This window comes from Chelon labrosus, assembly GCF_963514085.1.
Source record: "Chelon labrosus genome assembly, chromosome: 23".
NCBI lineage: Eukaryota > Metazoa > Chordata > Actinopteri > Mugiliformes > Mugilidae > Chelon > Chelon labrosus.
The window spans coordinates 12,504,353-12,531,432 of NC_140356.1; the positions used below are offsets into that span (position 1 = coordinate 12,504,353).

Here is a 27,080-nt window from a genome sequence, read left to right on the forward strand (position 1 = left end):
TTCAGAGTGAGTCTGTGTTCAATCCGCAATAAACTTTGGCCTACAGTGTATTGGTGAAGCTTAAACTGATTAGCTTGTGAGATGCTGATAGCAAAGCTCTCCTCTGTTTTCCTTTATCTGCAACTCAGCAACATAGCCCATCTGCTAAACCCTCTTTGCCTGTATTATGTGTGTGCATGTGTGTGAGTCTGAATGCATGCCCTGCCTGCCAGCTGTGCTTTGTGCACTGTGTTGTGTAGGGGTAATGGCGCTATAGCCATCGGACCTGACAGTTACATTAATGCTATAAAAATGGTCTAATTGACCGTGTGTGTGTACGTGTGTGTGTTTGCAATAGAAAGAGACAGCAAGAAAGCGACCCTCAGCCCCAAGCAAGGTTCTGTGAATGCACCAACACACAGACACACACACACACTCAGTGAGTCTTGTTCATTGGCAGTCAAGTGTTCACTCACATTAGCTATCACTAACTGAACACGGTTGGCTTCTGCCCATAAACACACACACACACGCACACACCATCAGCTGACAACATGGTGCCAGTGCCCCTGGCATAAACACAACCTTTACCACTCTTATGCTGTTATCTACCCTCTCTGTCTGTCTCTCACTGTTTTTGTCTCCATTTGAATTGCGGCTTTTAGCGGGATGCGGCATAATTTAATGTGCAATAATACCGTATTGATCCCGGAAAATAAATTGTCTTTTCCACGCAACCCTTGCCAAAGCTAGTTCAGAAGGTCAGATACAAGCTGCAGAGCTGGAGCTGGCAGTGTCTTGGTTGGAGACACTTCAGGGGAGTTTGCGCTGAGTGTTTTGTGAGAATGAACCTAGAGGCCTCCTTAGACTTCCCAAAGGTTTTTTTATTTTTTAAATTCCTCAAGGTATAAACTGTTTTTCAGTTTCACATGGCCAGAAAAAGCAAAGAATGAGCAAACTTATTCTTCTGAAGGGACACAAATGTAATTTTCTCTTTGTCACAGTAACGGTTCTCATCAGAAAAATAGTAGCAATGGTCATTTATTGTTTCCTACAGGTGATGTATTGCTGTTGTCCCTTGTTCCTTTCACTACCAACACTCATGATAATATTTACTAAACAGTCTTTTCCATAACCTTGCTTAAGTAGTTTTAATTGAAAGGATGCAGATTAGAAAAACTGTAACTGATATAAGCTGCAAACTGATAAAATAAAAATAAAAAATCCATTGGCAAATTTGGGAAACACAAATACGCAAGCACTCCTTCCATCCCACACACCTGTGGAGAATACACAGATGTGGAAAATCTTGTCATAGCACTGTGTGTGTGTGCATGAACGAACCCTTGTCTTTGCGCCTGTGTGTGCCAGGCCAGCCTGTCTGTGCTTCTGTGTGTGTCGTATGTGTGTAGATGAGAAGTGACAAGAGTTCGCTCCCTCTGGAATATTCACCATATGGGTTGAAAGAGCTCGTACCTGGTGCCGAGCAGCCTCAGAGACACATGCACCCTCACACACATGCACGCAGATGTTGCAGCCAGCCTGTACCTAAGAGGTTATTAGTGAAGGCTCAGTGAGTTAACAGGCTGTGTGCACATAATTTTGTGTGTGTGTGTGTGTGTGCGCGCAATATGGATATAGACTCTTTAGATTTCGGTTTACACAGCTCTCCATCTTCATTAACTGTTATTTTATTTTCCTGTCCCTCCTCGCACTTTATTTTCATTCCTGCCCAAATCTCTTTCTCTACACAGAATCTCAATTTGACCTTTTTTTAATATGCACACATTTTAATTGATATTAATAAAAATATAATCAAGAAAGTGAGGTGTTCAGGGAAAATTTGAAATTTAAAGATGTCACCTTAAGGTTAAGGGAGCTACCAAATAACATTTTTACTAACAAAGAATACACCTTGATGAAAATCCATGAAACGGGGTCGAGGGGATATGGGATAAAAAGTGATGTGAAGGGGTCGAGTGGATGGGATGAAGAGGAGTAAAATGGGTCGAGTGGATGGGATGAAGAGGAGTAAAATGGGTCGAGGAGATGGGATGAAAAGGGATGAAAACGGGTTGGAGGGGATGGGATGAAAAGGGGTTGGAGGAGACGGGATGAAAATTGGTTGAGTAGATGGGATGAAATGGGGTGAAAGGGGTCGAGGGGATGGGATGAAAAGGGGTTGGAGGGGACGGGATGAAAATTGGTTGAGTAGATGGGATGAAATGGGGTGAAAGGGGTCGAGGGGATGGGATGAAAAGGGGTTGGAGGGGACGGGATGAAAATGGGTTGAGTAGATGGGATGAAATGGGGTGAAAGGGGTCGAGGAGATGGGATGAAAAGGGGAAGGACTGTGTAGACCAGGGGTGTCAAACTGATCCGTGAAAGGGCCGCTGTGGCTGCAGGTTTTCATTCCAACCATGCAGCACCCATGCAGTGGGTATGGCTGGCAAATTTTTGTTCCAATCAAGCAAGAGGACACCTGAAATGACTGTGTGAAGGCATTTCAGTTGATTGATTGAGCCAAGTCAGGTGTGCTGCTGCATGGTTGGAATGAAAACCTGCAGCCACAGCGGCCCTTTCACGGATCAGTTTGACACCTGTGGTGTAGACTGATGATGGTGGAGGAACCCAGGGAGTGAGACTCAGGGTGGGGGCACATCTCAGGAAGCTTCGGATCATTGTCCCCTGGTTCTTGTAATGAAAGGTGGACGAGGAAAAAAGAAAAGAGAGGGATGGAGGTGAACTTAAGTTATAATAACATTGAAATAAGCTGAATAAGCATTCAATAAATATAATCAAGTTCATAAACTGTTTCACAAGTGTTTGGCTACTATGACACCTTGCGACTTCTCTTCATAAATGTGCACACATCATGGTACTATCTTTAGCACTGTGGATGTGCACAAGCCCCTATGTGGCGCTACATACAAAGGCTGTAATTATCGTTTAACACCCCACCAGGAAAAAAACATGCCCGGGTGAAAGGCTAGTGGTGCAAAATTGTGGATCCTTGACGGATGCTCTTCGTACTCTGTTTTCAAAGGCTTTCCACCGAGAGAGAGAGAGAGAGAGAGAGAGAGAGAGAGAGAGAGAGTTAATCAAATTGAGAGGGAGGTAGTGCTAAAAAGAGAGTGCGAGAGAGAGAGGGAGAGGGAAAGAGAGAGAGAGGGCGATATGTTTTGAGAGGCCTTTTCAAGTGGCCATTTCATCTGTGCTAATTGATAATTCTCCATGACTAACGTGCCGCTGACTGCCCTTTGAGCCACGCTAGCTGGAAAATGGTATTGTATGGTGATTTCTAAAGGATCGCAGAGAAAGCGCGAGGAACGGGGAGGGCGATAAGCTCAGCTGGACGTACATAAATTCAAGCTCGCGAGCCACTTGCACCAAAGAGATGTCTGTAAATAATTTTCATAGACGATAATAGCAAACAAAAGGCAGCGGCATAAAACATTTAGCCGTTTATTGAAGTATTTCTCCCTAATTTGTAAGGCTTTCCACTACTATTATTACATTATGGGCTTGTGACACCTTAAAACAAACAAGCAAACAATAAATTACCATGTATTTGTTAGACATAAAGCTTCTTCATTCTTACCATTTTACCTAGTTTGAGCCTATCAAGTGAAGCTTTGTCCGTTTGGAGACTTCCAGCCCTGAGGATGTATGAAAATGAGTCACAAAGGCACTTTAGATTTTTATTCACTGAAAATAATGTATGGCCTAGAGCCCAAGCCATCAAAAACAGTCCATGACCTCAATTGCACCGAACGTTTTGGTCATTTTGGTCCATTAAATAGAAGTTTGTGTGTAATTTCATAGACGGTAAAACCCAACAAAGGTTTATATATTTAACCTCTTAAAAGAGGATGTCGTTTGGATTATTTTTTATTTTTCTACTCACTTACAGGAAATGCTGTGTGACGTCAAATGGCAGTACATATATTTATTCTGACTGCGTTGAGAGCGTGCACTTACAAACACATTTTGGAGAAAGCTCCCTTCGCTACAACCATGCACGGTCTTCTGTTGAGCAGACTGTCAAATCATTATAGCCGTTGTCTCACATTTCCTTATCTGTGAACGACAGAGGGAACAGATGAAACACTTTCTATTGTCGTGTTGGAGAGCTGGCTAATTAAGCTGTTTATTTTCAACTGTTGAGTTTTTCCCTCATGAAGATGTCTCACCATTCCCTCAGCTAAACCAGAATCGTCTCAAACTAGGTTGGCGGCCAAATTTGCTGTTTTATAGACGCTTCAGTTTAGTATTGACAGGAGGAAATGGAAAATAACAAGTCCAGCTGTGGATATTCGCCCCTTTTATCTCTGTATGTCTGGATTTGTTTTTTAGAGATGGGATGTGAACGTGACGATCATGGTTATTGAAGTCATTATTTTCTCTCTTACAGATTATTCAGTGCGATCTTGGAGCAGGCCACGAAGGTGGAAGGGGGCACTCCTATTGGAGGAAAGGCAGCGGGCTTCGACGTGAAGGCTCTGAGAGCATTCAGAGTACTCAGACCCCTCAGACTGGTCTCTGGAGTACCGAGTAAGTACTGAGAGCCGTGGAAGCAAGCAAGCAGGAAAGAATGAAAGAAAGAAAGGAAGAAAGAAAGAGAAAAAGAAAGAATGGCTGTTCTGGGGATCAGGTGCGAATGAGTATTTGGTGTAGTGGGGGGAAAATGAATCACAGATTGGAGCTGATATTGGTGCTTGACGCCACACGTACATGCTCAGCGTGCGCGTGTCTGGCCAACTCTGTCGTTTGGTGCAAAAGTACGAGTGCTGCAGCGCACAGTGTTTGGACTGAATCCTTTCCAGCGACATGATTGGACTGTGTATTCAATTGGTTCATGGCAGCTGATCAGTAGCATGCTCGCTAGCTCATTAGCACATGGACTGCTTCCAGCGGCATTGTTGCTCGTGTGCTGCACAATGTATTATTTATGAAAATAATAATGTGTAAATGAACTGATTAATGAACCCGTTTGGTCGAGTTCAGATGGTTTAGACGTCATAACCATATGAATTTTTCAAAAGGAGGAACTAGTACTGTGTTAAGTATAGTACAAGAATCAAAGCTGGAAGATGTGTTTACCTTCGTCGACCAAATGTGGCATTAATGGGAGTATTATTATGAGGTGTAATATTGTACAAAATTCACAGTTCATAGACTCTGCAGCAGTTTCTGCATAAATCAAAGTCACTGGTTACAAACATTTCATTTTGAAAAAGATGATAAATCCTTCCCAAGAAACAACAAGAATATGCTGTTGCCCATAAAGTTGGAGTAAAATATATTTTCCCTCGTCTCATGTAACAATGTGACACAATGTGATAAATAGGAACAAAAAGAGGAATGTGTCTGAAAACAGAATTATTCCAACTTTATGGGCAGCGGTGCACTGTATACACATAAATGGATGTCAAATTTGGTGTGTTGTTATGTTAATCTCATCTAAATGCACATCTTAATATATTATTTCCACAAATTAGCCAACGTTTAATCCTTTACAGACACAAAAATCTTACTACTCTTTGCCAGTATTTGTTCATGAAAGCATTCAGATTGCCTTTTATTCTATCGTGTTTTATATGTTTTATTGAGAAATGAATTGGTCACTTTCTCCAAGCAGATGATCAGAGAGCTTCTGAACGAATATAAAAGTTTTAAAATTATTACAAAGAATTGCTTCAGTAGTCTTTATATTATTTTTAAATGTTGTGTCCCTGATATGTTTGTATGTATCCTTACCTGGTGTGTTTGTGCCGCAGGTTTACAGGTAGTGTTGAACTCCATAATCAAAGCCATGGTTCCTCTGCTCCACATTGCCCTGCTGGTCCTCTTCGTCATCATCATCTACGCAATCATCGGCCTGGAGCTCTTCATGGGCAAGATGCACAAGACCTGCGTTCACAACACTACAGGTACACGGGGAGACAGGCGGTATCTGTATATAGCTCAGTTCGAGATGAATTTGCATTCTCCAACATATATACTCTGACATAACGCAATTCACTGCTCGGATTAATTTTGCATTCAGCTTTGTTTGACAGCATGCTTCAGTGAGCTTTTATTCGTATACAGACACACACTTCCCATGCAGAGGTAAATGCAGATGAATACTCCACCACAAAATGAACCGCTATATATTTAAGTTCAACTAAATCAGTCATCTGCAGCTTCCACTTCATCCATCAGCAAACAAGGCAAAAGGAGAACATAGCACATACACATTAGCGATCACCTGCATTAATTATTCAAACCGTCATTTATGTTTCTGAGTATGAACAATTCGAGCAATAATTGAAACAACAGCCGCCGTGAATGATTGAAACACTTTTCCGTTAAGGGGCCCCGTGTATAAATGGACTTGAATGTTATTATGGTGATGTTATAGGTCTCACGGGAGGAATTAGCTTTGCACAGGGTAAGTGCTGGTGGAATACTCACTGTTATCCTATACATCACCCTGGAGAGCTTGTTTTCTATAATTAGTACACCACTTTTTCACATTGATTTTTTTTATGGCTGCTCTGTTTGGGGTTAGTTCAGTTTCTCCTTTTAACCTTTCCGTCATAGCTAGTCTCCTTCTTTCAGATGTATTTTTAGATGTCAACGTACGAACCGAGATGGGAGAGTTTATATTATATTTCTCCTCGTAGTAAATGTCAAAATGTTCACAGACTTACAGTTTGAGCACTTTCGATGCATGAATGGGCACAAATCTCTCTTGATGGGATCCTCAGTGAAAAGATGTATTTAAAAAAAAGAAACGTGTTAAATATCCTCCATAAAAACATCCAAAGTACAAACCGGTGTCCTTGAAAGCTTAAAGAGAGATGTCTCACATAGCTCCCAGGGAAGGTAAGAAGGATCCAGCCTCCAAGTTAAAAAGCATGTTGGGTAAAAGATTGTGTTTTCAGGAAAGTTTAAGTCAGTTCGTTGGTGGGTCGGCTGAAATTAGCAGTCAGTAGAGCGTTGTGAAATTTGATAGGGGTTTAATTTGCACCTCTGACTCATGAACTCCATAGCTTGTGTTATGATTCTGTATAAATTCCTTAAGTTCTATATATATTAAAGGAACCTAGATGTATCGGCAACTGTATGTTGTCAACAACTCATAGTATTTAAATAACATACCTGTTTGGGCGGCACAGTGGAAAGGTGGTTAGCACTGAAGGGTTCGAATCCATCGGCCGACTGGGCCTTTCTGTGTGGACTTTGTATGTTCTCCCTGTGTCTGCGTGGGTTCTCTCAGGGTACTCCGGCTTCCTCCCACCGTCCAAAGACATGCTCATTAGGTTAATTGGTGATTCTAAATTGGCCGTAGGTGTGACTGGTTGTCTGTCTGTCTGTGTTAGCTCTGCGATAGACTGGCGACCTGTCTGGTTATAGAAGATGAATGAATATTACCTGTTTGCACAATGAACTAATCTAGTCATTAATATTCTTTTCTTATTTTCAAAAAAAGTACCCAGTACATCCCATAATACATCCAAATTTCCCATGTTTAGTGATTGCGTTTGACTTCTGACTCGAGTCAGATTACCTACCAGAAAGCAGAGATTTGAATGGCTAATTCACGTCACATGACAATATTTGCAAAACATGCAAGTGGTTTGAAATGCTAGAATCCTGATCCAGGTCTGGATAGCGTCGTAGTATGCTCATTAGTGACCACGGATATGAAGCTATAAAAGTGTTTTGCTTCCACTGTGTTAATAAAAGACTGTGTCCTTGCCTCTCCTTTGTCACAGGCACCAAAGCAGAGGAAAAGCCGGCACCCTGCGCGCCACCCACAGCTTACGGTCGCCACTGTACACAGAACGGAACTGAATGCAAACAGGGATGGGAGGGCCCCAACGAAGGCATCACCAACTTTGACAACTTTGCCTTTGCCATGTTGACAGTGTTCCAGTGTATAACCATGGAGGGCTGGACGGACGTGCTGTACTGGGTGAGCCGGACGCCACAACTGCTTTTTTTTTTTTTTTTTTTGGGGCGTGTGCATGTGCGTGAGTGATCGTGTGAAGCCACAGTAACATCAGTGCCACGTGAGTGCCTTTGAGAAAAGAATGTAAAGTAATAACACACAAAAAAAAACAGAAAGGCAGGTAGGTGCACAAATACTATTTAGTTCATTCATATCAATGCAGACTCATTTGGAAGGCATTAAACACCATGATATGGACCAGTGTGTTTAATCAAACTGTACCTAGAACCTCTCTTCTATACAGTTAAGTGTTGGCGATGTGTAACTCTGTTTAGAAAAGCACTCATGTGGTACAGATGTGTGCTATTTTCTTATGATTTTCAAAAGATCACCTTGCCTGAATTTACCCACTTATCATCATTATATTCTAGTCACAGAGCCAAGCATTTATTTCATTCATTACGTATTCATTGAATATTTATAACATATGTACTATATAATATATTAAGTACTCGAGTTTTCAGTCCATCTCGCTAAAAAAAAAAAATAATCAGTCCACATTACAATAAGAAATATTTGGTGGAGTATTTCAGTTTCGATCATATCGATAACCAGATAAACCAGATAAGTGCACCTGCTAATAAGACTTTCAGTCACAGATCAGAGAGGGTAAAAACTAAAAATCTTGTCTTTATGGTCTTAAGGACGTTTTTACCCAGATGAACAATGTTTTTTTAAGAAAATAAAGCTTAAAGTGTCTTTGAAAGATCAGAAGTGTTTCATCTTAAACAGATGCTCAGCTTTGTGGCCTGACCGTGGTGATGATGCTTAAGAGACAGACACAGTTTTGAGTGGAAGCGACTTGAATGGAATAAATTTCAATTAAACTGGTGCAGACAAGGTTGTTTTTTGACACAGGCTGCTCAAATAAACTGTGAGTGAATGTGGGATCTAACATATTAATATACGTGTGTGTGTGAGAGAGTGTGTACACATGGAGCAGATAGCTTACTAGCTCTACACCCCTTCTTCTCCTTCTCTGACAATTACAACCTCCTGTCCTGGACCTACTGTGTTTCTTAGTATTTATGCTGTATGTATAGCACCGAGCATTTAACAACATCTGGGCTGCATGATTCATTACGTTTGGAAATGCATTTTTTATAGTCTTCATTGTGACTCATTTTCAGGACTATAGATAAACATCAAACATCTTTGACATTTATGTCAGAATGCACCGTCATTACTTCCCTTTCTGTCTCTCAAACAGTCTCAGTGTTAATTGCCACCACTCTTATATTTGTCATATTTTTTTTTTTGTAACATAGACACTTACATTTTTTGTTATAATCAGATCCAGGATACTAAACTGGATCACATTGTCTGCGTCATCTCCCATGTTCATCAGCCCCACTAATGTTCAATCGATCCTTAATACATTATCCACATGAGTGTGTGACATATTTCCCTGCAAATGAATATCCTGAAACCAATCATCTTTATCGATTTCACCATAACAGCAGAGTGTCTAAAAGTGTTCCTGTGAAAGTCCATTTGCCTTTCCAGAGAAAAGATTCCCCATTTTGCATGAAAGCCCATGTTTTCTGTAGAAACCAGTTAAGTGTTGTTTAGTGTTTTAGTCCAGTGTTTATGGATCGTCGAGGACCTGCTGCTCTCCAACGGGCTGAGCCTTTTCTATGTGCTGCTCTTTTTAACATGCACTGCTCTTTTCTTGTTTCCTGCCTGTCATCTTCTCTCTCTAACCCACTTTCTGTCCTTGACCTCTGCTGCCCCCTCTCATTCACTCCCTCATCCTCTCCTTTTCAATCTCCTCAAACCTTTCTCTTTCACGTTTCCCCTTTTTCCTCCCCTATTGTCCGTATTCCACCTCCTCTAACTGTCCTCCCTACACTTTATCCCCCCTCTTAATTCCCTTCTTTTCTCCCTCCGACCTGCCTTCCTTCCTCCGCCTCTTCTCTCTCTCAGATGCAGGATGCTATGGGCTATGAGCTGCCGTGGGTCTATTTTGTCTCTCTCGTCATCTTCGGCTCTTTTTTCGTTCTCAACCTCGTTCTGGGTGTGTTGAGCGGGTAAGCGGTTATTCTGTTGTCATGTGTGTACATGTGTGTGCGCCTTGGCTGTACTAACCATTTTAAATGTGATATATGACCATGTAACAAGACTCTCTTAACCAAGTGGAAAGTGCATGAACTTCCATGCACAATAAAAAAACAATAATGCACAAGATTTCATTTTACTGTTCTCCTGAATATAAATTATTATTTACTGAACGCCAAGTACACAATGAAGTATACATTATTAGGCATCTGTGCGGAGATTGGAGATTCAGTCAAGTGGCACACAGAACAAATTAGACTTAAACAAGCACCATGTGATGACAGCCGTCTCGCTTCACCAGTCCAGCAGTAAAATTAGAGCCAGACGAGCGTCTACAGTCGAAAGAAAGATGAACTGAGCTAAATCTCTTGCTCTCTCTCATTCCTCTTCCATTAATTTAATCCGTTGTTGCAAGCCAGAGAGAAACACACGCATGCACTCTCAGCTATATATACTGAGAAAAAGCAGCGATGGACCCGGTGCCTTTCTGTTATGTTTATGTCAGTTAGCCACAAGCGGCCACGTCCTGTCACAACCTATCTGTGACAGGCTGCCAGGTGGGCGCTCACTCAAATCACCCAGGCCTGCCTGATTCTCCTGTTTTTTTTTTTCATTGCAAACATTAAAGATCAGAATTATACATGTGTGTTTTTAATTTTGAACCTCTTGTTTAGGTGCCTACGGGGTGCTTATATTTGCACGAAGGCGTGCGCTGCGTGGCGCGTTATGTATCAGTAAATGCCACTTCGTCTAGCGAGCCAGGCGCCCGCTTTACCCCGCTCTCTGCCAAGTCACACTGTTTTAGTACAAGCGCCTCCCGCTCTGCAGGGACACGCTGGGGTATAAATAATTCACCCCTCAGGTCAGCCGTAGAGGTGGGACGCTTAAAAAAAACTCGCACAACAGGGAAAACACAATAAGCACAAAGAAAGAAAAAAAAAGTTCTTCTGAGGACAGAGTGGAGTCTGGAGGAAACGTGGCATTAAAGATGGAAATTATGGGATGAAAGGCTGCAGTCAAAGGGGAGCAGAATCTTTTAAAAGCGCCCACGAAGACATTTGAGTTTCTAGGTCTTGCAGTTATAAATCGTTTAGTTATAATAGTGAGATGTTAGATTAGAATTAAAACTTAAATCAGCTATGAAATGCACATTATTTTGATTTAAATATAGATTAAGCCTCTAATGTTTTTAAAACTCTTAAATTAAATAATTTTTAAATGCCAGTTTTGGGCCGTAATCATGGGAGTCTTGTTGCACAGTCTCTTCAAGTGTCTAACTAAAAATGTCGTCTCTCCACAGTGATTATGCCTCAAATGAGCTGAAATTCGTAGAAGTAAATCACAGTGTTTTTAAACTTCTCTTTATTCCAGCTTCAGCGCCCAAACAATAAACTCACAGAGGAGTTGTTTTTTTTCATCTTGCGGGCCTTTTATAGCCCTCCTCTCTAATTATCACTGTTTTAAAAGTTCATTATATGTCACCTAAATCGACCAATACATCTCTTTCTCATTTTTTTCCAAATCCACATTAAATACAGCTGCACAGATCACTTTGCCATGCGGCTCACTAAGTGACTCTGACAAATGCACCATAATCCCAGCAGGGAAACTTCACAAGTAAATGGTTCCATCTGTAGGGAACTTTCACCAAGGATCTAACTCCTTCCCTTGCTCCCTTCTTCCCTCCCCTTTCTCCTACCATCCTTCCTCACTTTCGTCCTCTCAATCAATCCTTCATCTACTCCTCTAACTCTTCCTCTATCCATCTTTACCCCCAACTCCCCAATCGTTCATGCTTCCACCCATCCTTCCTATCTCTTCTCCCTGGTCTCCTCCATTCCTCCATCTCCTAGGTCAATGATGCAGTAGGTTACAAGTGGCCGTGGTTGTATTTTGTCACCTTAATCATCATCGGATCCTTCTTTGTGCTAAACTTGGTTCTGGGGGTGTTAAGCGGGTAAGGGCAGGGTCAAAGGTCATTGGCAACTCACTTCTCTTTCTTGCCTTTTTGCTGTTTTTCTTGGAGAACTTTGCTCATGAGGAATGTCTATTTCTTCTTCTTATTCCTGGCTGGTGCATTGTTTTACGAGCAAAAAGCATGCGCAAGAAGTGTTTCTCTACTGTCAAATATACTTGTGTTTTACAGTAGCTTCGGTTTTGGAACTCTTCCAACTGAGCGTTGTTACCTGCACATAGATTTTTAGGTTTTATCTTTGTTGCTCACTGTAGTCTGGATGCTGGAGCATCCCACTCCAAGACATTTTGTATTTTGTGTCTTTAACTACAAGGCCACACTGCTGCTTTGCACTGGTAGCACTGGTACAAAACGGTGTCATCTTCATCTAAAACAAACGCTTTACCATACTATAATTTCAGAAACCCAGCAGACTAATAATAAAAGCTGTGTTTGTAGACAGACTACTCATCAAGCCAACAGCCGGCCGTTTTCTCAGTACCAGGCCGTTGGTGAGTGTCTGTGGTCCTGCTTTTCAGATGTGTCCCAGATGCTGATGCTGGCTTTTCAGCAGTCGATGAAAGAAATACCTCCGTCTGGCTGTTCAGCTTAGAGAATCAGTGCACGGGAAGAAAAACGGAACTGGCGAAACTAAACAAACCAAGAAATTCCAAAGGGCACACAGAAGGCTCTTCTCATTTTACGTCTTTATTTAATCTGATCATCCAAACACACAAATATTTTCTCAAAGACGTGATCTAATCAACATGATTCAGGAGAGGGCAGCTCTGCACTGCGGTTTGTAGTTTCTCCTAGGCTCCCAGCTAAAAGCCGGTTTCTCTGAAGCGTTGTATTTTTTCTCATAGGCTCTGAACTTATCTGTAGGTTTTGCAGCGTGTTCAAGTGCAACTTTTTGGCCCAGATACAGCTGACGTGAGGTGATGTTGCTTTTAGACTTCATTGCCATAATACTTTAACTTCAGTTTGGTGTGTCCATATAATAGACAGTATAAAGATGCTCCTCAAAAGTGAAGCCAAAGCAAGTAGAGCTCCCCCTCACGTTTTTGTTCGTTTAGTTTTAGTTATTTGACGCTATAGAAACGGGATGTGACATAATGGCGACCACCAGTTGCCATGCCAACCACTCCGTAAGTCGTTATAAAAACAAGTACAGTGTGTAATCCAACATTTCCTTGTAACTGGTGGAGGTAGAGCAGAGCGCAGTATTAATTAAATGAAAATGCAAATGAGCCTGGCGGGAGTGCGGTCGGGTCATCGATATCGCTCCACGCGGCTCCACTCTCGGACCATACTCGGAGCACAGACTCTGGCTCCAAAGTTGCAAGATGCCGCTGCCCGTATCCCTGAGAAAATAGCGTCAGTTCAGCCAATGCAAGGAAGTGGAGACACCTTGTCCATATTTAAACAGTCGATGGTCCATACCTTAAGGGCTTCAACAAATCCTTAGCTAATGTTTAAACAATGCAACTTGTTCTGATGTTAAGGCTTGGTGGAGTCAAACGTCTCACCCATGACTGAACTGAATCTGACTAGACACCCCTTGCGCTCTGACAGCAGCATTGTGGGAAAAATAATAGAAGCCTATCTGGTCCAAACAGCTTGGGGGGGTTTGGCTGTCTGAGTCTTTGTCTGACTTCTGACTAATGATGCTGTCAGCAAACTACACAGCCTGACCTTTTACCAACTGGTTCCTCCGTGGCGTGTGTGGGTCTTAGATTGGCATAATAACTAATGGCTGAACAGGAAGAAGGAGGATGTAGAAACATAAACATAGGGTGTGACTCTGTTTGTCTGGATTTGATGTAATATGTAAGTAGAAAGAATAGAGACAGAGGGGCGTTCGCGGAGATTGAACATAGCAAGAAAATGAGAAATTAAATGATTTAGGGCGACGTGAAGCCTCGGAGCTTCGCACTCCAACACACCTACAGTATATAAACACACTGGAACACAGATCAATGGGCTTGGGTCTCCTGATAATGTTCTGATAAGCCAGACAATAGCAGTTTGTCCTAATGCTCATTGATCTGTGTTGCGCATTTGAGTGGGCAGTCTGCAGGTTCCATCATTCCTCTAAATTTCACACCGACACTCTCACACACTTAAATTATTTTCCAGCCGATGGACTTAGAAAAGGATCAATAAAAAAATGTCACGTGACAGTCAATAGTTTCAGTATGTTCCCCGTTCTCCAGGGAACAGGGAATACAACATCCATCGTGTGTAGTTGTGAATATTCAAATAACACTTAAACCCAAGTCTTAAAACTTTATTCCACAGCTTCAGAAAGTTCCACTTGAACTTAAATGTTCAAAATCTAAAAGATTTGACAAGGTGCCAAACAGCTTACCGGCCTCGTTTATTTTAAAGTGGACCTTCAAACGTGAATTTGCACACTTTCCAAGCCTCCCGACTTCTGTCAGCTCTCACCCCAATGAATTGTCTTTGTTCAAACTGTGTTTTGCGTCTAACCTGCCTTTGACCTTCCCCAAGAGCAGCGTTTAATCAAATGTTCCTTAATTCTTCCTTCCACCCTGACACCTGGAAGTAATTTCCCCAGGTTTCATCATCACATTTCCACATCTTACACTCACTGGTAACATGGGTTTTAGTTGTCTTAAATCATCTTTATTTATGTCCCCTTTGTCCGCCATCCCGAACCCTTTAAATAGTGAAAATTATACTCATTAAAATAAAGGAACATAAATCAGATCGCCCCATAATAATTGGTTATACGGGAATTAGAATTTAAATGGAGTTTTTATGTTAATGACCATAACGAAAGTTTTATATTTTTTTCCACTTGATGAATTGTTAACATCTGAAAAAATAGCTTTTAGTGTATTTCCAGTCTTCTTATAGTAGAGGTCTTTGGGTAGTGAGTGAAGGAATGAAGGAGCGAGGCGTCCGACGAAAGGTGAGGCGCCCAGCGATGCGGGACGACCTTAGTGCAGAGCTACTTCTCCTTCAATCTGACAAGAGATGAGATCGAGCAGCTGGTGAGGGTGCCTTCTTTGTGCCTCCCTCTGGGCTTGTACCGAGCGCCTTGCAAGTGGGAGGAAACCCGGGTTAGTCTGGGAACACACTGCAGGATCTCCATCTCCCTGCAGGCCTGGGAACACCTGGGGCCCTGCTGCTCTAGGGCAGCAGCAGTACTCATAAATTAAATTACTAGAAGTTGGAGGAGCAAGGCTGACTTTGAGTTGTATCTGCATGGTATCTGCGTTACTTGAGCTAAACGAGGCATCTAACACATAAGGTATTAAGTCTAGGATCTCAGGAAACTGCATTTGCACACTAACACCTGTTTCTCCTTGGCAAACTTATTTTTCCTCCTTACCAGGTTCTCTCTCCTTCTTTTGCTGAAGTGTCAAGTTCTGTGCAATTACAATATTGTCATGTCATGTATTGTCATGATATATCTGGCAAGACTCTCAGTCTAGATTTTCAGATTCCTTTTCCCCTTTCTCTTTTGTTTTCTGCCCCTCTCTGCCGCTCTCCTCTTTTCTTCTGTCTCGACTCCCGCTGCCCACCGTCTTTCTATCCTCCTCTCAGAGAGTTTTCCAAGGAGAGAGAGAAGGCCAAGGCGCGTGGTGACTTCCAGAAACTCAGAGAAAAACAGCAACTGGAGGAAGACCTCAAGGTAAAATGCTGCTGTTGTTGTTGTTATGTGTGTAAAAGAGGATGAGTCGTAGCGTAAGTGCAACATCTTTTACCCAAATCCCATTTAAGATGACGAACGTAATGTAGAACATAGAGCAATCTTCATATTTAAGTCGTTTTAAGTCAGTTCTGTCTTGACGTGTTGATAAGGAGCCTGACTGCCTTCAGCATTGCTAGCCAGTCAGTATTTTTTCCTTTTTGTGTAATTTTGAATACAGGGCTATTTAGACTGGATCACTCAGGCTGAAGACATTGACCCAGAGAACGAAGAGGAGGGCATGGACGATGACAAACCCAGAAACCGTGAGTACAAGAAAGTCGGTGTGTTTTTAACAATAAGAGAAGGCAAAAGGCATTTGGCTTGAGTGTAACTATATGTGTGTGTGTGTGTGCGATTTATAACTTGTTGATTAAAGGTATTGGCTGTTCATTATTCCAAAGATAGTAAGAAAGGCTGGTTAGAAATATTTAAAATGGTTTCGTTCTCCGTTCAATACAAAGTTGTGAGTTTTTGCTGTGCATGTGTGTGTGTGTGTGGGTGTGCAGTGTGTGGTGAGCTCACTGCCATCTCCTTCACGCGGTAGTGGCACACTCAGCGAGTGAACACCTGATTCGCTGGCAGAGCGACTGACAGACCGAGGAGATATTAATATTGTCTGCTTGCTTTGGCTGAGAATCCTCCTGAGGTTTAAATCCTGTTTAGATATTAGCTGAATGTGTCAGACTACAGCTAATAGCCTCTGGGCACACACTCTCATTCACACACACACGCTCGCTTATGCGCACCTGTGCAAACTTACACAACTGCAGGTATACACCCTCAGGAATATGTGTACTTATGTTTGACAGAAATGTACACGCAGAAATTAGCACCTTGTCTCTCTCCGGAGAGGCAGCCACACATGGCACCTGTCTCCCCAGGACTGAGCTACCTTTTCAGGGAGGAGAGAGTAGAGCACAGGCCTCTTTTAGCCTGGATCTATGCAGCTTGAGAGAGAGGGGCAGTGAGAGGAACAGAGAGGCAGTGGTTTGTCTTCTTTGTGCACGTAACGCTTAGTATAAAAGTAGAATAAAATAATGAGGACTAAATATGCAGAGCATGCACGTACTCTGCACCTCATCTCCTACTAAACACTGTGGTTAATTCTGAGAACCACTGATGAATGCCGAGGGAAGAAGAAAGACGGAAAATAACAGTCTAATGATGATCTAATCTTTCAGCGAATCTCCAGAAATTAACATGGTCAAATGAGCAATGACCCAGTTCACATGGAAATAAGGCGCAACACCCCTGTGGCTGATCCGTAACAAATCGACTTGTTTTTTTTTCCACCTGCTACGAGTCCAGAGAAAACACATCTGCAGCGCTGCAGCGATATTGGCGCGTTAACAAACAAACAAATACAGTATGAGGCCAATTTTGGAAAATACTGAGAGGCTTTTTTCAGTCAAATTGTACATATTCAGATTCTGTGATCGACTATAGATATAAGACCATAAAACTCAGGCCGTAACTCCCAATTTAAAGGTATAACCTAGGTCATTAGGTGTAGATGATCTGACAAAATGATGAATACACATCATCCAAGGTCCTCTGTCACAGAGATCAATCAAGCCTCTGTTTGTGAAGGTGAAAAATCAAGTCACTTGGTCTCTCTCTATTGCTCTGCCTCCCTCTCCTCGATGGATGGATCCTCCTGTGGGAAGATGAATGAGGCCGGTTTGTTCCTGCTGCAAGGAACATTTTGCATAGGCTCGCACACGCACTGCAGACACATACGCGTGTCCTAAGAAGCGGTAGGAGAGTTGGAGAAGATAGGAGACAGAAGGAAAACGGCATAAAACAGAGTCAAGGGGGGAGAAATAGTGAGTGGCTGTAAGAGGATATGTCTGTTAGAGATAGAGATAGAGGTAAAGCTATTGTTTACACCTGGCATTAACACACCTCTTGGGCGATCCAGTCTTAAACTGAGACCGTAAATGTGTTCTGAGCCACTTTAAAGGACTGCCTACTAGAGTGCTTTTTCCTCATTCCCTTTCCTCCACAATTTATCTAATACTATATATTTGTATCTAGTATCTAATAATCTGTTACAGGTGAGATATACATCTTTACTGCGTTGAAGAAAGAGTCTATAACAAGTCAGTAATCCGTGGAGCTTTGCACGCTATCAGCTCCATACTGCACCAGGATTTATACTGGCCTTAAAGTTGGAGAGTTGCACTGAACAATAGTGATAACTTCATTAATCCGTCTAATCATAACTTATCAGGGATGTAAAGGCAAATGACGTCAAACAGGATTTTATGTTTCACAGCAGGATATCTGCAGCTTTAACATTATATGTATGGATACTTACCAAATGATGTCTTGGTCACTCAAAATACTGTCATTCTAGGGTCTGACATACTCATACCTGTCCACTTGATGGTAAAATCACCAAGATACTTGTTAATGCCAGGAGTGAATAAGACCACGGAGAAGGAGATAGAACATGTACACACACAATGAACCATAGATCAATCATCCTATCATTACTCATAGAGCTAAAAAAAGGAATAACATTGGCGTATGATGTGGATAGGGAGTTCATATTAAGATAAATGTTAGAGTGTGGTGTTGCTTTTGTTGACAGAAAACATACATCATTCTTCAACATCCTCTATTATTTATGTGGCTGCATTCTCAGAATATGCACACACACACTCAAATGTATTTACATACTGTATGATGTGATGTACAGTATATGTAACATTTGATGGATGTCCTCTGCACATTTGCATGTGTTTCCTTTCATCTCAGGTGCACACTGTACACTGTATGTGAGCCAAGCATACATACATACATGTGCGTTTTGCATGCTCTCACCCTCTGCCATCTTGTTCTTGCATGCTGTCATCTTGTTCTGGCGTCCTACCATTGCTGTCTGTGGTAGGAGTGTCTCCAGCCCGCCTGGGTAAGAAGACCAGTAAGCTTGCCTGGTTCAGTCACTCTACTGACTCTCAGGACGGTATGTCTGCGACTCTGTGTGGTTATACCATGTATTTCCGTATGTATTCTGCTGCTTTGGTTTGACCTTGTAAATTTAAAATATTTAAAAAAATAAGGCCTGGTCTGGGACACCTTCTTAACAGTACACTGAAGGTTATATAATTATATATATATATATATATCCTGGGAACACATCGGGACCACCAAGGAGGATGTGACTAGAGAAAAAGATGTTAGTGCTGCTGCTCTTTGGCTCCCCACTGTGAGGATCAATAAGACAGAAATCTGCTGTCAGCGCTTGCCTCGAGGAGACACATTTGCAGTAAACAACTACAGAAAATGACTTTAACAGAAAGATGTTTAAAATATGTATATTTTTAACAGCGGAGCGAGGAGTCGGAGGAACCGTCTCCTCTGATCGGTGCCTGTAAATGTGATAACATAATGTTGTATGTAACATAACATTATAACTTAATGTTATGGAAATGTATGTATGGTCTGGTCATCATCCCATTTTTCATTTGCATGTGTCGCCAAAATATATTTATTCCGCTTTTCTTTAAATGTCCCGTTGTTTTCAACCAAGAATAAGAATCATATATGTGTGTGTGTGTCTGTGTATGTGTGTGTGCACATATTTCTGAGACGATGCTGTTTCATCATTTTATTACTTTTGTCCAGAATTTAAGCCAATCCTTGCATAAAAGCTGACACGTTGTTAGACTTGGTGTTTCATATCTGTTTAGGTATTTTTTTTCCCCCCCTCTACCCCTGCACAAAGGGACTCATGGAAGAATATTATTCATTCTTCTGCAGCATGACAAAAATGCGCAGAATTCAACAATAAAACGACCCCAGTCTGGTTGTAAGTGTGTTAAGAGAACTTGGTGAAGTGGACAGTCACACAAAACAATGGCCAGTGTGTTTGACAAGAGGACAGGGAAGACAAATGCTCTGTGTAGCCTCCAGTGTAAACAACACATCAACCGGTTTCTTAAAGTCTGACTCCCTAAAAATTTCAACAATGTGAATTAACCCGTTGACAACCTTTCTGTCTCTCCCTCTTTGTATTTTTCACTTTCTTTCTTCTTCTTCTTCTTCTTCTGTAATTTCTTTCTACCGTGTGGAACGAGGCGGCTCTGGTTCAGATATGAAATCAGGGAATGAAATAGAGAGACTAAATGGTACAAGGCAGAAACAGACAGTAATGCCAGTAATACAAATTGCAGTTATAGTTGGAGTAATGAAATGAGGCGTGACTGCAAAGTGGGAATGTCGTTTTAGGAGAAGAAGTCATCTTTGCAGCCAGACTCCAAAGCCAGTATGAGTGCATGTGATTATTTACTGGTTTGTGTGTGAATTGTTTGCAGGATGAGAGCGAGTCTACATGTGCGTGTGTGTACTCCTGCATTTGTGTGTGTGTGTTTGTGTGTGTATTTGTCTGTCTTGCTGAGCCGTGCTCTCTATCCCCCAGGTAAGAACCATCGTTTTCTGTCTCTGCGTGGAGCCGTGAAGAAAAATGCGGCTTTCCTTCGTAAGGCGTGTGCGTCCGTCTGCATGGTCCGGCTCTAGTTAGAGATTTTTTTACTGGAAGCGTGATTCTAGACATGCAGCCTCTCTGCTCTGTTATACCCCTACACTATTTCTTTTTTTTTTTTTACTCTCTTTCTTCTCTCCCCTTTGTCCACTCCCCCTCTATTGGAGTCAGCATCTTTTTCTGCCCGCCCCCGCCCCTTTAGAGCTTCAAACCTTAAGTGGGTAGCAGCTGCCTCTCAATAGTTTATTCTCATTGTCTTCTTCACCCCTATATTCTCTCATGGGGACACAGAATCAATCCTGCTGCCATCAAAATCGCATGTTCTGCATTCAAATCTTTCACAGCCCTCAACTTTGAATTCTAATTGACAAGGCGCGCACTGTCAGCACGGGTAATAAGGAGACAAGGAGAGGAAACGTTACTGTATTGAGATGAAACCAATGTTTGTAGGAAAGGAAACAATTTGCATCTGCCTGACACGTCTGAAAAAACAACAGGAGGAAAATGGCATCGCGGAGGAACAGGCTATTCATTGGTTCATTAGTATTTGTGATGCCACTGTCCTCTCCTTGTTGTTTCAGATTCCTTTCCCTAAAATCCCCCTCCCCCCTCTGCACCGTTACTAGACATGCAAGCTGTAGCTGAAATATAATGGAAGAAGCAGCTTCAAAATAGGGTTTTTTTTCCAGGTGCTTGCCATGTTGTTTGCGTAGAAATGTAAGCTACTGGTGCTTCTCAGCTTGGGTAGCATGTCAAGGGTATACAATGATGGATTTTTAGATGCTAACATGCTATTCTAGGGTGATTTCTGTTTTAATTTTTGTAAATCCCACAGATAAACAACTACAGACAGCAATGCAAAATACTAATTATGTCAAATTACTGCAAGACTGCACGGAAAACCAGACGAGGATGCAAAGTAGAGTTGTGTTTGCTGCTGATACCTGAAAAAGACTCTTGGATATTAGGATTAAAATCAACTTTAATATGTATTATATTTCGGATTTATAACAAATATCAGATCGGCACACTTTCAATATACAAACTGCTGAATTAATAATGTTCACATCAGTTTTTAGAGAGATTATTTCATGTTTTAGCACACTGACCCTCCTTCATTTCTCTCCCTTCCATGCTCCTTTTCCTTCTCCATCTCCTTCCCGTGTCTCCGGTCTTCTGGGTTTACTCTAACAATAGGTATTAAACTAGTTCAGCGCTCCACTGAGGCGAAAGGCACCGGGCTTCTTTTATATTTGAAAAAGGGCCTTAGCCTCGGGAGAGACCCGGAGAGCCCCGAGTGCTTTTAACTAAGTAGCATAGCTGCAGGTGACACGTGTCGGGGTGAGGAAAACGCACAGGCGTGGTCACGGAGATGTTCATCCTTCGTCTCTGCAACGCTGAACTCATTCATCAACCAACCAGCGGGTCAATGTACCAATACACTGTTCACTCACTGTCGCTTACTTTGATATATTATGTTAGCTGAGTGCTTACAAGCCGTTTCATGATAAAAAAAAACAAAAACACAACGTATCACATTAGCTTTGATTACTTTTGCAGAATAAATTTGCCTCTCAAAGATCATTCCAGTCAAGATAATGATAATTTAGTTTTATTTAAATGTCCTCCTGTTCTTTGGTTTTTCTGCTAGGAGAAACAATTTGCATGACTAGGTTGTTTTTTTTTTTTCTTTTTATAACAGAAGATATCTTATTTTAACACCAGACACATTGATATTCGTGTGCAGCATCTGACTCCGGTTCCCAGAGGGTGATACAATAAGTGTTTGAGGTGACAGTGAGGGGAACGCAGCTCATTCCCACCAGCAGGCAAAGACTGACAGAAGCAATAAAAAGCAATGTATCATTTCATATCGTGCCTCTCAGCCTGCCATCCCCACACTCTTCCTGTCCTCTCTCTCTCCCCCTCTCTCTCTTTTCATTCATACCTCCCTCAATGCTTCCATTCCTTTCCACTCCAATCCCACTTCACCATATTCCATCCATCCCGACACCCTTATACCCGTCCAGCATTATTCTCGTGGAGCGCAATATCCCAAGAACGCCTGTGGGGGAATTTCTTCCGATGAGGCGCAAACGGTCGCTTGGACTCAAAAGTGAACTGATTAGATTTTGGGAGTCAAAGGTCAAAGGGCAATCCCACTGTGACCTCACAAAATACTCAGCTCATGCATGCAGTATCTCTGCAGCACCTGGACTGAATTTCTTTAGATTTCCCACAGTCGTTCCTTCACTCAAGGGCGGTCAATGTGTCCATGAAAACATGTTTTTAGCCAACTCAAGCCATCATGCTGTAATTACGGCATGAAGAGATGGTGTTAAAGCAGACGTACATGTAAAGTGAACCTTGGCTAGTTGCTGGAGGCCGCCAACCGTTGGGTTTCCACTTTTCAAACCTTACCTAACCTCGACTTCCCAGTGTTCATCCTTCCTTCCCTCCATCGACATTAACATTTGTCAGTATTTGACAGTATTCCCAAGTCCTTGTGGTTTTAAAGAGACATCTGCAAAAAGATCTATAGTGCAAGGGCTTCATTTCTTCTTTTTCAAAACCTTGCTCGCTGTGAAGCTCCAACGCCCCTACTACAACATCCCTACAATCTACTGAGGATTGTGTTTTGTTTTGTTTTTTCTTTCGGTCTCCACGGAGTATAAAATCACAAATGGGTATCGTTAATTCACCCAAAATTCAACAATCCCTCCGCTTAGAAGTTGAAATCCTTCCAAATAGCTGTAGCAGAGGCTGCATCCCAGGATCCCTAACTAAATATTGCCAGTATGGCAACTTAGCGTGTAATTAGTTTAGGCAATCACTGCAAAAATTTGGGAATGGTTTTATTGACTCAGGGGTATGTGTGTAACAGTATGTCTTAATTAGTGGGGTTAGCCAGCGCTGACTTGTAAATCCCTATATGTCAACAACATTTTAATTAGCTAGTATACTGGGGCAAGATAACTTTATAAAAGATTGCTTCTTCTCTAAAACACAGCAATCTTGTTTTGACCCAGTGTTCAGTGCAGCTCTGCAGGATTTATCTATAAAACAATGGATGCTGTTTGTAGCTTTCCAGCTTGTAGTGCATTTGGAATTTACTTGCAGTGATTTGAGCTCAAGGTTTCTAGTTAAAACTTGCATAAGGATGTTGTGCGAGTCACTTCCCTTTCTTGCTAATTCATCTTTCTTTTTTCTTTCCTTCTTTCTGTTTTTCCCCTCCCTTCACCTGTCATCTGTTTTTTTTTCTCTGCTGCTGTTCCTCTCTGTCTCTCAGTGAGCATGCCAGCCAGTGAGAACGAATCAGTCAACACAGACAACGCTCCCGGGGGAGACGTGGAGGGGGAGACTTGCTGCACCCGGCTAGCGTAAGTACCTCACCCTCTCTCTCTCTCTCTCTCTCTCTCTCTCTCTCTCTCTCTCGCTCTCTCTCTCTCTCTCTCTCTCTCTAACTCACACACCTCTTCTCCTCCCCTCTGTGCCTCAGCTCTCTCAGTCACCTTCTGTCAATACCAAGGATGAACTTTGTGTTCTCTATGTTAGAGCTTCAGCGATACCGAATAGTACAAGTGGCTCAGCTCGCCTTTATCCTTCACTGATCTCTGTCATTCTCACGGAGGTTTATAGGAATTCAGAGTTACGACAGGTTGTCTGTTAACTCCACACTGATAACACTTTAATAAGCCGAAGCTAGATGGATTTGATGCGACAGCTAGGGAGAGGAGCTTCCCGGGGGGTGCTCTCTGCATTTTTACAGCTTAAACCTCATTCTGACTTAGAGGAATCGTCACTTCACTATTGCATTAATGCAGCAGCCTTACACTTGTTTGGGCCATATTAAAATAACGCTGCCTTCAAATTGAACTCGTGTGTGCTCGTCGCTACAGCATGAGAAGTCGTGTGCACAAAAAAATAACATTGCATTAAACAAGCTTATTTAATAGTGGATTTAGATATGAGACTTTTAAAGGGAAACACATTCTGATCTTGTTTCTGTGCACAGTTGTTTTTAATATTTAAACAGAATTACTTTCAAAATAGTTGATTCTTGACAAACTAAGAAATAGGAGTTGGGCGCTGAGTTTCATCCATGAGTTGGGACTGCTCGGTCCGCCGCAATGTCCTTTCCCGAAGCGAGCAGCAAAGTGCCTGCCAAGGGAAACCCAATCATTGTTTGGGTCTGAGACAATATAGAAAAGCAAGACATCTAATAGTAACCCGCCTCTACTTTCTCTCTCTATCTCTCTCTTCTTCGTGTGTTTTCTGGTGAAGTGCTTTCTTCCTCCCCTGTGGGAGCTCACAAACAGCTGACTCACTCACTCCTGCTCGCCCCTCTGCTTTCATTTTTTACATTATTCAAACAAGTGCGTTGCCTCCTTAATTAGACGGGCGGCCGCGCAGGACGCCGCGACCCCAGCGGGCCTGCTTTTCGCTAGCCATGAGCAAACACACCGACGTGCGATGGCTGAACGTTGCAGGACAGAATAGGGTGCAGATCGTTTCTGATAAAAACGGTTTCAGAAACACTTGGAGGCACAGTTGGATGGCACACTGTTGTTTATCTGTGCTCTCATTGTCCATGTGTTATTTTGTCTTTGTTATGTTGTTTGTGTTTATTTGCACCATGTCAGACCAGCACAGCTCAAAAGAGCGTTGTATTTCTGGAGCGACTTCATCCGCTACCAGGGAAAAGAAATTGTAGAAAGGTCAAGACTCCGGCAGCACTTGTAGTAAATGGAACAACTTTATTAGACCGACGCGCTTCGGCTCTTAGCTTTTATCACGGTCTTATCATATCTGAGGCTTCAGAGAGCGCCGGTAACTCAACACACAATGCAAAAGTGCTCCTCAACTCTATTAAAATGTTAATATTAGTCCTTAAGTTTGAGATGCAGGCCTCAGAAGATATTTACCCTTTTCCTGCAGCTTTTTTCTGTTCTTTTCTCACTCGAGAAGTACAGTGCTACGCAGCATGGCGACCCATTCACAGAAAAACCGAGCTCAAAACCATCAGAAGAGCGACATTGCAAAGATAATGTATTGGGTATTATTTATTGATGCGTCCGTGTCAGATACTGTCAGGACGCGTGGGAGTTCCTCTGACATGAAGTGGAGTGGAAGCAAAGAGTAGCAGAGCCTTGTCATCATATCCAGGGAATAATGTCAGTGGATTTGGGTAAAACACAGAGTTTAATGCTTAATGTGCACAAATGCATGCAACACGCATCACCTGACGTCCCCAGGTAACGCTAATCTTGTGCAGTAGGGCTTAAGTTAGTTAAGCATTTGGCTGCAGATACATTTTTCTCAGCAGCTCTATTTAGCAAAGGTGTTTTTAACTTTTAAAACTGCTCATTAAATATACATTAAACTTAATCTGGTTGGAAAATACACATAAATTTCAGACTGTCCAAACCGTAATGAATAGCAAACCTTTCTGGGACTGGAAAATCTCTCACGTTTTTTTTTTCTCTCTCTGAGACTGCAATAAGTTTGCCCAGGGCCATTTTTTTTCCTCACTATTGTCAGAGATAAGACCGGAGACTTAGACTCAGTCTTTGTCATTTCTTCTTCGCATCGCCGCGGAGACAGAACCTCGGGGTACGAGCTACTTCGGCGCCCGCTGATCTCATAATCGAGGCGGACACATGGAGAGGGGAGAGGTGTGCGCTGTCAGCTCCCATATCCAGCCAGTCAGTCATTTTATTCTTTCGCTCAGTCAGTCAGCCGGCGAGACATTTCATTGCTTCAGTCAGCGAGACGGTCAGTTCATTCATCTGCTTTTACCAACAAAGTCAGTCACGGCGACTCTCTTAAAGTTTCAAGGGGACTCTGCGCTATGTGATGAATCAGTATTTTGCAGATTTTTCTTCTCTTCTCTCAAAATGTCTTCCATAACCTATTGTCTTCAGTTCTCTATGTCTTGCTGTTACAGTGGTGAACAATCAACAGACTTCTTTTTCTATTAATACATCCTTTTATTTATTTATTTTTTTATTATTACACCAAGATTAATTGGAGGAAAGTCAAACTCCCAGTAATGTTTTCTTTTGACTGGATGCCACTGTGTACGTGCTATCACGGGGTGAAAGTGGGTGGTGATGATAATGATGTTCATTTTGCTATGTTGTACCCAAAATCTGTTTCAATCCAGTGGGTGCATAAAAATGGACAAACTTATTCTTAAGCAAAAAAAACATGTTCTTTGATCATCTTGCATCTTGCATAGAGAGAGAGAGGATCAACACCTTTTCTCAATTAGGAAATGTTTACATCGTGAGACAGGCTTTTTGTGCCTGAAGAGTTCAGGATGCGGGCTGGTCAACAAACATATTTGCCAAGGAATTTTGCGATAAAGAGGGAACCTCCCCCTCCCTCCCCCCCTTTATCCCTCTCAGATCACCCCTTTCATGTGTACCTGTCTATATGTGTGTTATGTGTGTATGTATAATCCATTCTGTTTTCTGTGTTCCAGAATTAGGATCTCCAAATCCAAGTTCAGGTTAGTACATGTCGTTTACCATAGTCTTTATATTCACCTAATGCTGTGATATCTGTGTGGTCGATATGTGTGTGTGTGTGTGTGTGTGTTCAGGTTGCCAAGACAGGCAAATTGATTCTCTTTAAAGAAACTGTGTGAAAGTTTGGAAAATGCATTTATTCTTGCAGAGTTTGATGAGAAGATAAAAACCACCAACCTGTCTGCCCATTATAGAACATAATATGAGGCAAACGCTATTAGCTTAGCTTAGCATAAGGACTGAAAACAGCTTAGTTTAGCTCTAATTAAAACATTTGATCTAATTGGTAAAAATGACATGTTGTGGTTGAGGTTATGCAAAATTAGCAAAGTATTTTAGGC

General features: G+C 42.0%; 1 protein-coding gene across 1 annotated transcript in view; it reads left to right on the top strand.

The window, feature by feature from the left end:
• cacna1c (calcium channel, voltage-dependent, L type, alpha 1C subunit) overlaps positions 1-27,080 on the top strand; it is a gene marked incomplete at both ends in the record, with an annotated part of 172,676 nt that overhangs the window by 112,429 nt on the left and 33,167 nt on the right. The window contains 8 exons of the mRNA XM_084573937.1: positions 4,394-4,533; positions 5,760-5,912; positions 7,746-7,945; positions 9,908-10,011; positions 15,570-15,657; positions 15,896-15,980; positions 23,496-23,586; positions 26,694-26,720. Coding sequence (XP_084430063.1) covers positions 4,394-4,533; positions 5,760-5,912; positions 7,746-7,945; positions 9,908-10,011; positions 15,570-15,657; positions 15,896-15,980; positions 23,496-23,586; positions 26,694-26,720 — 888 coding nt within the window. The remainder of the gene's footprint in view (positions 1-4,393; positions 4,534-5,759; positions 5,913-7,745; positions 7,946-9,907; positions 10,012-15,569; positions 15,658-15,895; positions 15,981-23,495; positions 23,587-26,693; positions 26,721-27,080) is intronic.